At 43.3% G+C, this 14,909-nt stretch overlaps 1 protein-coding gene across 1 annotated transcript in view; it reads right to left on the bottom strand.

Moving 5' to 3' along the window:
- The window catches only part of SI (sucrase-isomaltase), a 107,574-nt gene extending 93,539 nt beyond the window's left edge, over nucleotides 1–14,035 (bottom strand). Inside the window, exons 1-3 of the mRNA XM_077348509.1 lie at nucleotides 13,845–14,035; nucleotides 9,904–10,045; nucleotides 5,869–5,942 (exon numbers count right to left, since the gene is read on the bottom strand). Of these exons, the coding sequence (XP_077204624.1) occupies nucleotides 5,869–5,942; nucleotides 9,904–10,045 (216 nt within the window). The 5' untranslated portion in view covers nucleotides 13,845–14,035. The remainder of the gene's footprint in view (nucleotides 1–5,868; nucleotides 5,943–9,903; nucleotides 10,046–13,844) is intronic.
- Nucleotides 14,036–14,909: the final 874 nt, after the last annotated feature.

Raw genomic sequence — 14,909 nt, 5'->3', positions numbered from 1 at the left:
TTAAAATGGCTCAACTTAGAAAGAGGAAGAGTTGGTTTTTATATTCCACCTTCATCTTCAAAGAGGAGTCTCAATGGGGCTTAAAATCACCTTCCTTTCCTCTCTCTGCAACAGACCCTCTGAGGTTGGTGGAGATGAGAGAGCTCTGGAAGAACTGCTCTGTGAGAACAACTCTAACAGAACTGTGACTAGCCCAAGGTCACCCAGCTAGGCACATGTGGAGGAATGCGGAACCAAGCCTGGCCTTTCTCTCTGTAAGGTCTGTAAAATGGTGGCTTCTAATTATAGCATTTGTTTTGGCCTTCCAGATATTTGCACACGTGCTTGCTGTTTAGCTTGAACAGGATACAGTGCTTTTGTCACCCGTCCATTAACTACAAGCTCTCTGCCATATAATAGTAATTTTAAAAAATAATGGAAGTTGCTACACACTGCAGATCACAGCAGTTGATAACCTTCTAATACGTCTACATAGGTTGTTTTTTTTTTAATGATTCTCTAAAGTTGGCTCTCTATCACCCTGTAGCAGGAAATCAATAGTTATGTGCATTTTATTTTATGTGAACTTCTTAGTTATTATTGACAAGAAGTGTGGTCATTTGAAGCTTTTATCATGCGATTACATCATTTTGGATGGCTTCCCCCCTCCCCATGAGTTTGGAAGCAGCTCTCAGTGGGGGAAAAGCCACTACAAGATGAGATTATCAATGAGTGTCACAGTGAAGCGGCACCAAACTTAACCTCCAAAAATAACTAAGATCTGAGGATGGTTTAGGATGCTTTGGGCTGATCCTGCGTTGAGCAGGGGGTTGGACTAGATGGCCTGTATGAGAATCAACTCTTTGATTCTATGATTCTATGGTTTTAGCATCCATCCATGTACGTTAACAGTGGCACGGTTTTGCAATAAGAAATTGTGTTAGGATACCTCCAACATTTTGGGGAGAGACATTATGGGCATCTCTTATCTTTCATTTATTTTGTACTTGTTTATGAATTGATTTCTTGACTGCTCCCTCCCCGCAAGCTGAATTGGGATGGTCTTCAACAATAAATTATCATATAAAATCAACTTTCTATAAAATATAATATAATACATTGATAGGTTAAAAATTCTTCATTCTAAAATGCTCCATCCTTCCGCCAATTCATTCAGTTCACCATCCTCTTGCTGGTGGTTATCAATAATTCTGATGGTAGTAGGTGGGAGGGGGGAGCCGGTAATGGGGGCAAGGTGAGTGGGGGGAAGGAGGACAGCCCAATGTAATTATAAACTGCCCTTGCTTAAAATTTAGGCCTGGTGGAAGAGTGCCATTTCACAGGCCCCGCAGAACCCTGAAAACTTAGTCAAGGCCCAGATACCCATTGGCACCAGGGTTAGACCAGCCAGATCTCTGTGGAACCTCTAGATCTATTTCAGATCAAACTCCATATCTTCCATAGCTTAGCTGGGTCCAAAATGGACTGATTGGAATAGATGGATTACTTCAGTTTATCCCATCTAGGCTTGCCAGCTGCCCCTGGCCACCAGCATGGAATGGGAGATAAGGTCCTCAGATCCAGATTGGGAAACTCCTGGAGATTTAGGAATAGAGCCCAGGCAGGACAGTGACTTTAGTGGGGTATAATGCCCTAGAGCAGGGGGAGTCAAACTGTGTCCCTCCAGATGTTCATGGACTACAATTCCCATGAGACCCTGCCAGCGAACGCTCATGGGAATTGTAGTCCATGGACATCTGGAGGGCTGCAGTTTGACTACCCCTGCCCTAGAGTCCACCCTCCAAAGTGTCATTTTCTCCAAAGCCTCAATTTTATCCAGTAAGTAGATGACCAGTAATGCTGAAGGATCCTCAGGTCCCACATGGAGGCTGGCATCCTTTTCCACCCACACCCCGTGACCCAATTACCTTGAAGAAGAAGACAAAGAAAAAGAAGAGTTGGTCCTTATATGCTGTTTTTCTCTACCCAAAGGCGTCTCAAAGTGACTTACATTCGCCCTCCCTTTCCTCTCCCCACAACAGACACCCTGTGAGGTGGGTGAGACTGAGAGAGCCCTGATATTACTGCTCAGTCAGAACAACTTTATCAGTGCTGTGGCGAGCCCAAGGTCACCCAGCTGGCTGCATGTGGGGGAGCGGGGAATCAAACCCGGCTCGCCAGATTAAAAGTCCACACTTCTAACCACTACACAAGCTGGTTGTCTGAAATCATTGCAGTACTCCACTAAAACCAGTTGTCAGAAAGATCAATGAAATAATAGAACAGATCCCTCCCCTCCAAATGATAAGAACAAGAAGAGGAAAGGGAAAACTCCAGGTATGCCACAGCTTGAGGCTATAGAAGCAGTGGTGTCTGGCAGCATGGTGTAGTGGTTAAGACTAATACCTTCTAATCTGGCAAACCAGGTTTGATTCCCTGCTCCTCCACATGCAGTCTTGGGCTCCTCATAGCCCTGATAGTACTGCTCTCACCGAACAGTAACAGCAGGGCTCTCTGAGCCCCACCTCTTCAGACATTAGTAAACCTCTAGGGCAGGGGTAGTCAAACTGCGGCCCTCCAGATGTCCATGGACTACAATTCCCATGAGCCCCTGCCAGCATTCGCTGGCAGGAGCTCATGGGAATTGTAGTCCATGGACATCTGGAGGGCCGCAGTTTGACTACCCCTGGGACTTGGGCAGATTTTATTCCCATTAACTGCGAATGACATTATGAACTAGTTCAAGGGCATTCTGATTTAGTCCCTCTCATGCAGATTCCATAGTTACATAAAGATTTGTGTTAGCCACCCATGGACACAAAGCAAACCTTACATCTCCAAAGTCTGTTGTTTCCATCACTCTTTTAACATATATCCTTTAACAAAAGCGCTCATAAGAGTGTATTTCAACTTGTGGCCTTATTTGTGCAGGACCGCAATGGCAACATTTTCAAGGATGAAATGTTCACTCTCTTCTAGCCTCTTGTTCCTATCAGGGGGGGGGGAGGAGAGAGAATCTGTCCTATTATTTCATTGATCCTTCTGACAACTGGTTTGAGTGGAGGGCTGCAATGCTTTCAGACGACTTGTCATAACAAAGAAGGAGAAAGTGCAAACCGACCTTTGAAGCATTATCCGTGATTCAGTTGATAGCTTGTTGGGAGCTAATGAATTTGTATTGAACTCATAATCACTGACACAGATTTCCCTTCAGTGGAAGACAGTTTTTAATAAATAAAAAATACAAGAAAATTGCCTGGTAGCAAGAGACATCTTTCGGAGCACACTCGGGAAGCGTTTGACTTCCTGTTGCATGACTAAGTTGATTTAATATGCTCTGTTTTGTGGGAAATATATTTTGAACATCCATATTAATTCTGACTTCTCGTGCAAGCGACGCATCATTCCTTCTAGATTGCCGTAGCTGTTTTTAATGCTACGCCAGCCGTCTGAAGTTTCAATCTAAGCTTTGCTGTTAAAAGGAATATGTGTGAAAGACATGGTGTAACACCTGATTTGTTCATTATTTCACATTTATCCTTCCTCGGGCTTGGGGACGTGTTTCTCCTGAATTGTTTTGTACTTGAAAGAGCATCTTTACTTCACATAGCAGTCAAATGAGGAATCATGTTGCAGATCTACCAATACTCTAGCCGTATCAGGGAGTCTAGTTAGGCTTAGAGATGATACTATTTAACAAGGGTACGCATCCCTACAGGGAAGTCATTTTGGTCCATATTCCATGAGGCTTGCCACCAAACATACATGGTAACAAGCTAAAGGGCTGAGAAACTTCTCCATCCCCAATTGAATTGCGATTTGAGATGTATAATTCAGAATAGGTATTGACAAAACTTGGAACTCTCTACTCATTACAGGTCAATTACCTTGGTGAGTTGTCTATGTGTTTTTCTTGATCAGAACTGAATTTTACACAATTATATTTCATTCTATACTTCCTATATTCTACCTACCTACCTACCCATCCATCCATCCATCCATCCATCCTCTGCCTTGATCAGAGTAATACGCAGATTTCGTTCCCTCCTTTAATTTGTCCATCTGAAATTATTTTCTATGCCAGGCTCCATTTCTACATTCCAGTTTGATTGCGTGACAGGAGGGCATGTTTTGAGGTCTTAAAGGAGAATACCCAAGCCAATCTATTGGCAATAATTTGGCAAACACAAGTCCCCTTGCAAGGAGCAACGTGTGCAGATCTTGCCATCTTGTGGCCAACTGACTGCGAGGAAACAGCCCAGCAGCCCCACATGGAGCAAACAAAATATTCCATCTTCAATTGTAGTCTAGCTCCATTCACCTGCTGCAACCTTGGGGGTAGCAGGCAATTTTGGGAACCACATAGGTACAGACCTCTACCTTTTCTCCCTGCCAGACTGGGAGCGCCACTGTGGGGGCTCTCGATATGAAGGAGTCCAATAGCCAGGCTCAGTCTCCCCCCCTCCAAAAAAGGGATGTGTCCCCGTGCAGAACAACCGCCTGCTGTGATAATAGCAATCAAAAATATTCTATAGACATTCAATATCCTCTTAACATTCACAGTATCCGTCTTTTGGAATATCAGTGTGATAACAAACTAACAACATGCCAACATTATGAAAGATCGATGAAAGGCCATCCATTACAGCCCAGAATTCAGGTGGATAGCTCTGAAGCAGGGAAAGAGATGGGGAACAGGCATATAATCCCATGGGCTCACCACCCTGCAGCCTGCTGGTTGTTCTCCTGTAGCTCGTGCTAAGTATTTGGGAAATTTGGGAAATTCACTTTGTGCAATTCCCCAACTAGGACTTCAAAATGGAGGACATATCCAGCTGGTTACTGCCTAGAGTAGGGGTAGTCAAACTGCAGGCCCTCCAGATGTCCATGGACTACAATTCCCAGGAGCCCCTGCCAGCATTTGCTGGCAGAGGCTCCTGGGAACTGTAGTCCATGGACATCTGGAGGGCCACAGTTTGACTACCCCTGGCCTAGAGTCTGGATGAAGGCAGAGAAGCAAAAGTTACCAACACTCCATGTTCAACATTAATAGCGATTGGAGATAATGTTATGATAACAATTATCTTTGTTTTAAAAGAAGGTAAAGATCAAAGCTCAACTACAGTTAATTCTCTCATAGCCACATCAATAGTTCATTGAAGGTCCATGTTATTGGAGAGACTTTTGACACTCAATACTATTATCCGAGCTTAAATAATAACCTCTCAGGAATTCACCTGCTTCAGTAAATGATAGCAAGACCTAATTGCTCTCTGGTCTCTCCATCTTAACAGAGGTCAATGGGTAATTTCAAGTCAGTCTAGATGAAAGGAAGGTTGAGCCACTAAAGTTGATCATATTGAAGACTTTGAAGACCATGAAGTTCATCTTCCACTATTTCCATCATGGTACATGCAGTTACAATGCACAGAATGGCAGTGCTGTATTTATGGATGACATTTGTAGCCCGCTTTGTTGTTGTTGTTAGTTGTGAAGTTGTGTCCGACCCATCGCGACCCCATGGACAATGATCCTCCAGGCCGTCCTGTCCTCTACCATTCCCCGGAGTCCATTTAAGTTCGCAGCAAAGGACACAAATAGAACTCTGAAGTGATAGAAATGCCTTTAGAAAATTAACAATTTCCTGTTGGCTAGATGGTTTATGTGACTGGGTATTATGCGTCTACACACTTAATGGATAAGTACTCTTGTCTTAAGACTACTCTTCATACGAGAGGATCATTATCTATCTCTATTTAGCCAGTGAGAACACTTCTTTGGTAAATTTCTCTGTTTGTCCACACTTAACCTGACGGCTGTCCTTATTTCCATGACAATTACGTAGCCACCAATGTATTAACTTCTTACTCCAATGACATTTTTTCATACCTTTGTTGCCACTTGATCTGGAATGCAGTCTATTCTCTCAGATACAGATACGTCTGGACAGGTGAGTGTGAAGACTGCAAGGAATGAAACAATTTATAGCATGAGCCATACATAAGAAATGCCCAAATAGGTTCTCTGCGATTCTTAGAGCAACCACAAAATTGTGTTTTAACTATGTTTTAATGGGTTTTAGGGGATTTTATTGTATTCACTGATTTTTGTAAACTGCCGTGGGACATTTGAAAGCGGTGATATATAAATATATAAATATAAATATAAATATAAATATAAATATAAATATAAATATAAATATAAATATAAATATAAATATAAATATAAATATAAATATAAATATAAATATAAATATAAATATAAATATAAATAGCCTGTCTCTTCCCCCCCCCCCAGAAGTGCACATGATACCAGCAGTTGTTTACGTTTTATTCAAGGTGTAAGCATTTGTGTGCATGTACACTTTTTCAGATGCAGTGAAACAGAATATCCTCAACCATTACATATAAGTGGAGATGGTGTGTGTGTGTGTGTGGAGGGGAGGTTAATTGCCAGGAAGGGGTAGCTAGAGTCAAGATGTATAAGAATCTGGGTGATAAGAGCTAATATTGGATAAAGGCAGTTATCTGTACACTAGGGGCCAAGCCCATTGCATTCAGGAATACAATTGGTACTAAATTGGAGGGGAGGGCAGAGTGGAAGAACTCTGTGGATGGCCTCTCCCTCCCCCCAGACTTAGAAAGGTTGCAGGATGCTGTTATGGAACTCACCGGCAGGCCAGCTCTGATGCAGCAGGGATCTGCAGCCTCCAAGCCTCAGAGGGAAGTGGAAGGAGGAGGAGGTGGTCTAGGGTGGGGGATGGAAGGCAATTGGCTGGCTGCTTCAGAGAGGCATTCCAGTTGGAGGAGGAGGCACTCAGGAGCAGGACAGCCACCCTGAGTGGGTGTTAAGCACTGAGTGGCACTTCAGCCATGAGACCAGCTCCTCCTCCAAGGCCTTACCAGAAGTATTAAGTGGAACAGATGGCCATAAATAAGCATGCAAATACAAAGGTTAACAATCACACAGGGGAAGAGGTTTGAGTCCAGTGGGACTGCATGCTTATTTGCATGCTTATTTATGGCCATTCACCACCTTTGTTGGTCTTCAGGATACCACTGGATGCCAACTTTGTTTTGCTGCTTCAGGCCAACATAGCTTCCTACTTGAACGCTCTATGATAATGTTAACTCTGCCCCTCATGAAGATAGACAGTCTGACAATGTTATAAAGCAGTGATTCCCAAAGTGGGCGCTACCGCCCCCTGGTGGGTGCTGCAGAGATCCAGGGGGGCGGCAATGGGCCACAGGTGCATTTGGGGGTGATGAATAACTATTAAAATAAAAAAAATTAATTTCCAGGGCGCTGAGTAATATTTTTTCTGGAAAGGGGATGGTAGACCAGATAAGTTTGGGAACCACTGTTATAAAGGAACAAGCAATACATGTGATATCAGTGTTATCCAAGAATTTCTTAATATATCTTTTGCTCGGTCTTGCTCAAAGAAATACAATATGGTGGTTCTTCTGTCTTTTCTTGTTCCTAAGCCAAATGTTGATAGCACCCACTTTGTACAGAGATTTGTACAATATGCCGTTTCACCCCCGCAGACTGTTTGGCCTGTGTTTACATCTAAGGAACATGTTCTCAGAAATGGCTTATTTCAAGATAATTGATACTTTATTTGCAGTCGGATTTGCAGCCCAATTCAAAGTTTCATTCAGGCAAAACGTTTATTTAGTACAAAAGTAGGTTTTTAAAAAAAAATAATTACTTGTTCTGGATCCCATTTCCCCTCACACACACAGAGAGAGTTACACAATTCTAAATGGAAGTACATCAAAATATAAATAGATGTTCATGCCAAAGGTGAGCATCTTGAACGTGCTTGATTTCACCAGAAGACTTAAAACATGCTTGAAACTTGCCCAATGAACTAAAAGGGTTTTATTAATGCTTAACATTGGTTGGATACCATTCTCTGTCTCTGTCTCTGTCTCTGTCTCTGACTCTGTCTCTGTCTCTGTCTCTGTCTCTCTCTCTCTCACTCACTCACTCACTCACTCTTTTTCCGGGAGAGATATGAGAATTTACAGGCCAGTTAGCCTAACACAGGGGTAGTCAAACTGCGGCCCTCCAGATGTCCATGGACTCCAATTCCCAGGAGCCCCTGCCAGCGAATGTTGGCAGGGGCTCCTGGGAATTGTAGTCCATGGACATCTGGAGGGCCGCAGTTTGACTACCCCAACATATGGGCTAGGTAAATAATCAGAAACTGTTGTTAAAAAGAAAATTATTAAGTGGCAAAAGAAACAAAGTCTGCCGAAGTTAAATTAGCATGGCTTCTACAAGGGACATCCTGTTTCACCAGCCTCTTGGAGTTCTTTGAGGAGGTTAACAAAGAAGTGTATATGGACAATTTGGTAAACATCAGATACTCAGACTTCCACAAAGCTTTTGACAGTGTACTCCACCAAAGACTCTTGGGCAAGCTTTGCCATCATGGGATAAGATGACAGGTCCTCTCATGGATTAAAAGTTAGTTAAATGGGAAGAAGCAAAGAACAGGATCAACTGGAAAGTTCTTGCAGTGGAGAGTCATGAACAGTGGGGTCTCACATTTATTAGTACTGTCATGAGTGCAATTTAATTTGTTCAGATATGATTTGGAACTGGGATTAAGCAGTGTAGTAGCTAAATCTGAAGATGTAGCTAAATCAGAATGTTGAATATGTGTATCCTACTAACACGCTTCAAAGCCCATTGACTTCAGTAGATTTACAAGGGTGTATCTCTGAACAGTGCAAACAAATAGAAGAAAACAATAGAATGGGGAAGACCACAGATGTTTTTAAGAAAATTGGAGATATGAAGAGAACGTTTCATGCAAAGATGGGTATGATAGAGGACCAAAATGGTAGGGACCTAACAGAAGTAGAAGAGATTTTTTAAAGGTGGCAAAATTATACAGAAGAACTATACAAGAGCGAGCTTAACATCCCTGATCACCACAATAGGGTAGTCACTGACCTGGAGCCAGACATCCGGGAATGTGAAGTCAAATGGGCCTTAGGAAGTTTGAGCAACAATAAAGCTAGTGGAGGTGACAGCATTTGAGTTGAACAATTCAAAATCTTAAAAGACGATGCAGTAAAAGTGCTAAACTCAATATGCCAGCAAACTCAACAGTGGCCACAGGATTGGAAAAGGTCAGTTTACATTCCAATCCCAAAGAAGGGAAATGCCAAAGAATGTTCAAACTACCGTACCATTGCACTCATTTCTCATGCTAGCAAAGTTATGCTCAAAATCCTGCAAGCTAGGCTCCAGCAATATGTGAACTGAGAACTTCCAGAAGTACAGGCAGGATTTCAAAGAGGCAAAGGAACTAGAGATCAAATTGCCAACTTACGCTGGATCATGGAGAAAGCTGGGGAGTTCCAGAGGAACATCTACTTCTGCTTCATTGACTATGCTAAAGCCTTTGATTGTGTGGAGAAAAAAAATTGTGGCAAGTTCTTAAAGAGATGGGAATACCAGAGCATCTTATCTGTCTCTTGAGAAACCTATATGCAGGTCAAGAAGCAACTTTGGCCACCGCATGAGAAGGAAGGACTCCCTGGAGAAGAGCCTAATGCTGGGAGCAATTGAGGGCAAAAGAAGAAGGGGACGACAGAGAATGAGGTGGCTGGATGGAGTCACTGAAGCAGTAGGTGCAAACTTAAATGGACTCCGGGGAATGGTAGAGGACAGGAAGGCCTGGAGGATCATTGTCCATGGGGTCGCGATGGGTTGGACACAATTTTGCACCTATCAACAACAATCTCTGTTTAGGATCGTACTGCAAGAGTAGTAACTAAAGTCGAAGAACCTGGCTTTAACACATTCTGAATGTTTTTTTTAAATTTATTTTCTTTATTTTCTGCCATATTAAACATTCTTCCGGGTTGGATTTTTGGAATTCAAAGAATTAGATTTTGTTACCTGGCTCACGTTTGTTGCGCTGCAGACCAGAATGTCCAGTTGCGAAAAGCCCAATGAACACACAAGTTATGACCACAAGCAAAAGGAAGAGGGTGATGAGGGAAATTTCTAATCCAGTAAATTTCTTCTTTTGCTTCCCCATCTAAAGAAAGAGAGAGGGGGGGAAATGTTGAAGACAGATGCAAGCTAAATATGTAGCAAACAGTTGCTTCTTAAAAAAGGGTATCATTTGGCCAGTTAAAATGCAACCACACCATTCTCAGTTCCACTGAAGTACAATACTTATCTACTTTGGCATCAAGAATGACAGAGCAATCCACAGATATTCTGAAATCTCAGATGAATATTGTGAATCCTTCAGAATTTTTTCCCCTAAACATAATTTTATGGGCCACGATAGATGACTCTTGGATGGAAATTTTGCACCCTTGTGAAAATTAAAATATTTCCACCCAGTGGTTTGCCTGGGTTTTTGAATAGCAAACAGTAAAATTTTATTTCATTCATTCATTCATTCATTCATTCATTCATTCATTCATTCACATAGAATGCAAACAGAACAATACATCAAACTCAGTGATTATAATGAATGAAAGGTAATAGTAATAATAACTATAAACAGAAAAAATAACATTATAATATAGTAAACAATCTAACAGACCCATGGTTGGTCAGATCTTTTGCTGGGTTCAAGGGAGGGAAGTTCAGGGGCCCAGTAGATGTTGCTTCGTTTTAGTTGACCCCAACCAAATACCTGGTGAAGGAGCTCTCTTTTGCAGTCCGTGTGGAACTGTTTTAGTTCAGTTAGGGCCCTGATCTCCTTTGGAAGCGTGTTCCACCAGATGGGGGCCAGGACAGAAAAGGCTCTGGCCTTGGTTGAGGTCAAACAGACTTACTAGCTGATTGGAGGTGGTGAAGATCATAGAGTTGGAAGGTAACTCCAGGGTCATCTAGTCCAACCCCTTGCAGAATGCAGGGCATTCAAAACTACCTGCCCCCCACCCTGTGACCCCAATTCTATACCCATATGATCCCCGCCAACCAAAATCCCTGGCCTGGAAAAAATTCTACTCCCACTACCAACATAGTTATTGGCATTTCCCTGGGCATGCCAGCGAGGGCCATATGGGCCAAGCACTGATACAATCCCTTCTGCCCACCCACTCACAACCTGCCTGTTCAGGTTTATTTGACAGTGCTTGTTGGGAAAAGGAAACCAGCAGGAATCTGGGTTAAAATGCAACGTAAACTCAATCCCTTCCGCTATGATTTGCAAGGAACAATTATAGTGGCTGCTCCTATTGCCTGACAGCCCCAGAGACAGCATCCTTAGTGCCCATCTCTGACAAACGCTCACTGCTGAAGCAGTACAGCACTGCAGCCAATTGCTCAACCAAGTGTGAAGAACAACACGGTACCGCTAATGTTTAACTGTAACTAGCAATAAAACATATTAAAATTAATCTGCAGCATTCTGATAGACAGACTGGTGACAGAGGCTGCATTTTGCCTATAAAGCATTTCACCTATAGGCTGAAACATGATGAAGGACCTTTCCCCACTATTTGTTTTAAAGGAGAGCCAGTGAGGGCAATGGCAGCTGGGCCAGGCTAGGGCTGGCAAGGAGGGCTGGCCAGGAGGAGCTGGGGGGCCAGGTGGCAAATGGCATAAAAAGCAACCCTATGATTGGGCCAGGGTTAAGGGCCATGGGGAGGTGAAAGGGGAAGGGGCTAGCAGGGGGAAAGTGTGCTGTGCCACCCTGTCAGGGCACAGCATTCACTTGTCCCCATGGAGGATAGACATCTGGCTTTGTGAGGTTTGGTATGGCGTTAGGGTTAGGGTTAGGGTTAGGGATAAGGTTAGGATTAGGGTTAGGGTTAGGGATAAGGTTAGGGTTAGGGATAAGGTTAGGGTTAGGGTTAGGGATAAGGTTAGGGTTAGGATTAGGGAGAGGGTTAGGGTTAGGGTTAAGGTTAGGGTTGTCTATAGCTGTAGGAGCATTGGAGGGAGTCAGGCTGAATGAGGTCAAGCTCTTATGGTGGTATCAAAAGGGGGTCAGATCAATTTTAAGGAAACCAGCCTGGGTGTCCATTTTCCCTAGGTGTCGGGATCCTCTTAAGAGATTTTAGGTTGAAAGTTTGAATAACCTGCAGAATATGGGATTCGGGGAGGGGAAGCAGTGTATATTGTCCTATAGTCCACCTTCTAATTGGCCATTTTCTCCAGGGGAACTGATCTCCATTGCCTGGAAATGAGCTGTAATTTTGCAGGATTCCCAAATCCCACCTGGAGGTTGGCATCTCTAAGGCTTTCAAGGGGCATGTGCAGCCTGGGAGCTGCCTATAAGTTGTCCTCATGCTCAGCTGGAAGGGGAGAATACTTGTTGGCAATCATCCTTGTGCAATCTGACATTCTGCCATCTCACAAGTCTCCCCCACCCCGGCTTGGATTGGGGTTCATTGACTGGCACGCAAATCAATTGATGCCAGGATCCAGTTATACCATGCTGTGCCAAGGCTTCTCTCGCACAAATCTGCCCTTTACTTATACTTCCTCAAGGGAATTCTTTCATTTGTTATTCAAATGAAATTTGGGGAGTCACAGAAACTGCACTCCCCATTTTGGCAATTCTATTCTAGTGTTGTGTTCTTTGTCCGGGGGTGGGGGTGGGGTGAGTAGCTGCCACATAGGCAGCGTCAGGGAAAATGACTGCCACATGGGCTGAAAAATCTGAATTCTGCCACCTGCCATCCAGACTTTGCCTCGCTCTGTCCGGGGAAACCCTGGGAGGTGCACAAGAAGACCATAATGCTTTAAGGCAGGGGTAGTCAACCTGTGGTCCTCCAGATGTCCATGGACTACAATTCCCATGAGCCCCTGCCAGCAACCGCTGGCAGGGGCTCATGGGAATTGTAGTCCATGGACATCTGGAGGACCACAGGTTGACAACCCCTGCTGTAAGGAGTTGGGGGGGACCACTTCCCAAAACTACTGAATTCTCCAAACTGCACATAGAATACGCCTTAATTTTCTGTGCCTGTACATGTAGAAGTAGATACTATTAGGATACAGTAGTAAATGATGCCATTGCACTAGCATTTTTCTATCTCAGTCCCACCAGTATGCTTTAGTTGTTAAATTGTTATAATTAAGGTAGATTAGTGAAGACTACGTGGGTGGTCATTCCCACTGAAACCTGTGCAAAGCAACAGAATCCTAGATGTTTGTCTGTGCGCTTGTGTGTGCGTGCATACACACAAATACTCCACAATATACAGAAACAAAATCTTCCTCTGAAGAGACCTGCCCAGGGCTTTGTCATACCTTTCCTCCCTCTCATTTTTTTTTCTTTCAGAAAGGCATTTTTATGCTTTTCTGTGACTCTCCCCCCATTTTTCAGTCGGCAACATTCCCACATGCAGATGGCTGTTCATAGAGGTGAACTTTGCATTGGCGAACATAGTACGTTTATTAGATAGCCACCGATTTCTCTCCAGCTAACAACTGAAGGCAAATGTGGAAGCCCATTCTTTATTCTTTACTCCAGTTTCACTGGGTAAAAAAATAAATAATCTATACTTTATAAATGCATGCAGCTGTTTGTTAGAGACTGCTGTTTTCCAAGGGAATATTCTGTTTCAAGCGTGAATCATTCACTGCCACTTAGAAAAAAAGACAGAGAACATAGTACATTATAATCCTTTTGCCCTCTCCGGGGAGTTTATATATACCTTCAAAGGCTGTGGTTAATGACAATGGGAAAGTAATGTTTGACATTCGGCAATCAGTAGAAGAAACCGAGCTGATTTTTTGATCGTCCATGAAAATCTGAACACACATTTCCCCTCTCCCTAATTCTCAGTCATTGTGGTCATACTACGGCAGTGTTATCAATACATACTTCCAAAGCTGCTCAAAAATAGCATGGATAAAAAGCATACCTTTATACTGTCTTGGTCTCCTCCATGCGTAACCGTTGGAATGGTCTTGTGGCAATGGTGATTAGTTCCCTAGTAAACTTTACCTATATACTGATCCCCTATCAGTTTATTGCATTATATTTTAACTAGGCTATCAGCAGATGATGCATACAATCAACAGGCTGGTCAGGAGTTCCCTTTGTACTGCTGGAATAGACTTTCCAGCTAGGAGGTAGCTAGTTAATTAATAATAATTTTCTTCAGCCTATCAGTCACACAGTAGTTAACAAACAGATCAGTAATAACACCGTGTTTGGTCAAGTTTCTCCTCACCTCCTCCTTGGGCTTCTGAATAATTAGAGCTTATTATTTTGGTTGGCTTTTGACTTTCTCTTATCAGTCTGTCTTTCCTCCCACCTCTGTAACCTCAGGACAAACCAATTATTGTTGTGTGTGTGCGCACGCACGCACATGCAAGCATGAGTGTATATGAGACAGAGAGAGAGACAGAGAGACAGAGACAAAGAGAGAGAGACAGGAAGAGTCTGCACTTTCTTTATTCCATTGTCAATCAGATCGCTTTGAACTCGGGTCTTCCTCTCCCCCCCCCCATTGAAACAGGAAAGTCTTCTGCACATGGTTAGGGTAGTTCAGAAGGTGTGGGGGGGAGCAAAGCCTCTTTCTTTCTTTTCTTGAAGGGGGGGGGGAGAGGAGCCAGGCAGGGAGCCTCTTTCTTTTCTTGGAGGGGTGGGGGAGAGGATCGAAAAAGGCAGAGGAGGGAAGAAAAATCCAGGACCGACAGAAGTTGAGAGAAATTAGGGACGTCTCCTTTAAGACAAGCATGTCACATGACCAGGTTCTCTACCACAGAGCTTTCTTTCCCAATATGGATATTGAGCATTAAAAGAACTCCAAGATCTTGCACAATAAAGGTAGGGTCACTCCGGATCAATCTTTCTTGCTGCAGAAGGAAAATTTAAATCACCCAAAATCCAAACGGAAATAGCATTCTGTGTAGAGGGCAGGGACTGAATCGATCTGGGATTGCAATAAAAGCTCCGTGCAGTTTACACCACAGAGAGAGTT

This window comes from Paroedura picta, chromosome 8 (assembly GCF_049243985.1).
Source record: "Paroedura picta isolate Pp20150507F chromosome 8, Ppicta_v3.0, whole genome shotgun sequence".
NCBI lineage: Eukaryota > Metazoa > Chordata > Lepidosauria > Squamata > Gekkonidae > Paroedura > Paroedura picta.
Note: the sequence above shows the minus strand (reverse complement) of the source record. Positions and strands in the feature narration are given on the sequence as shown.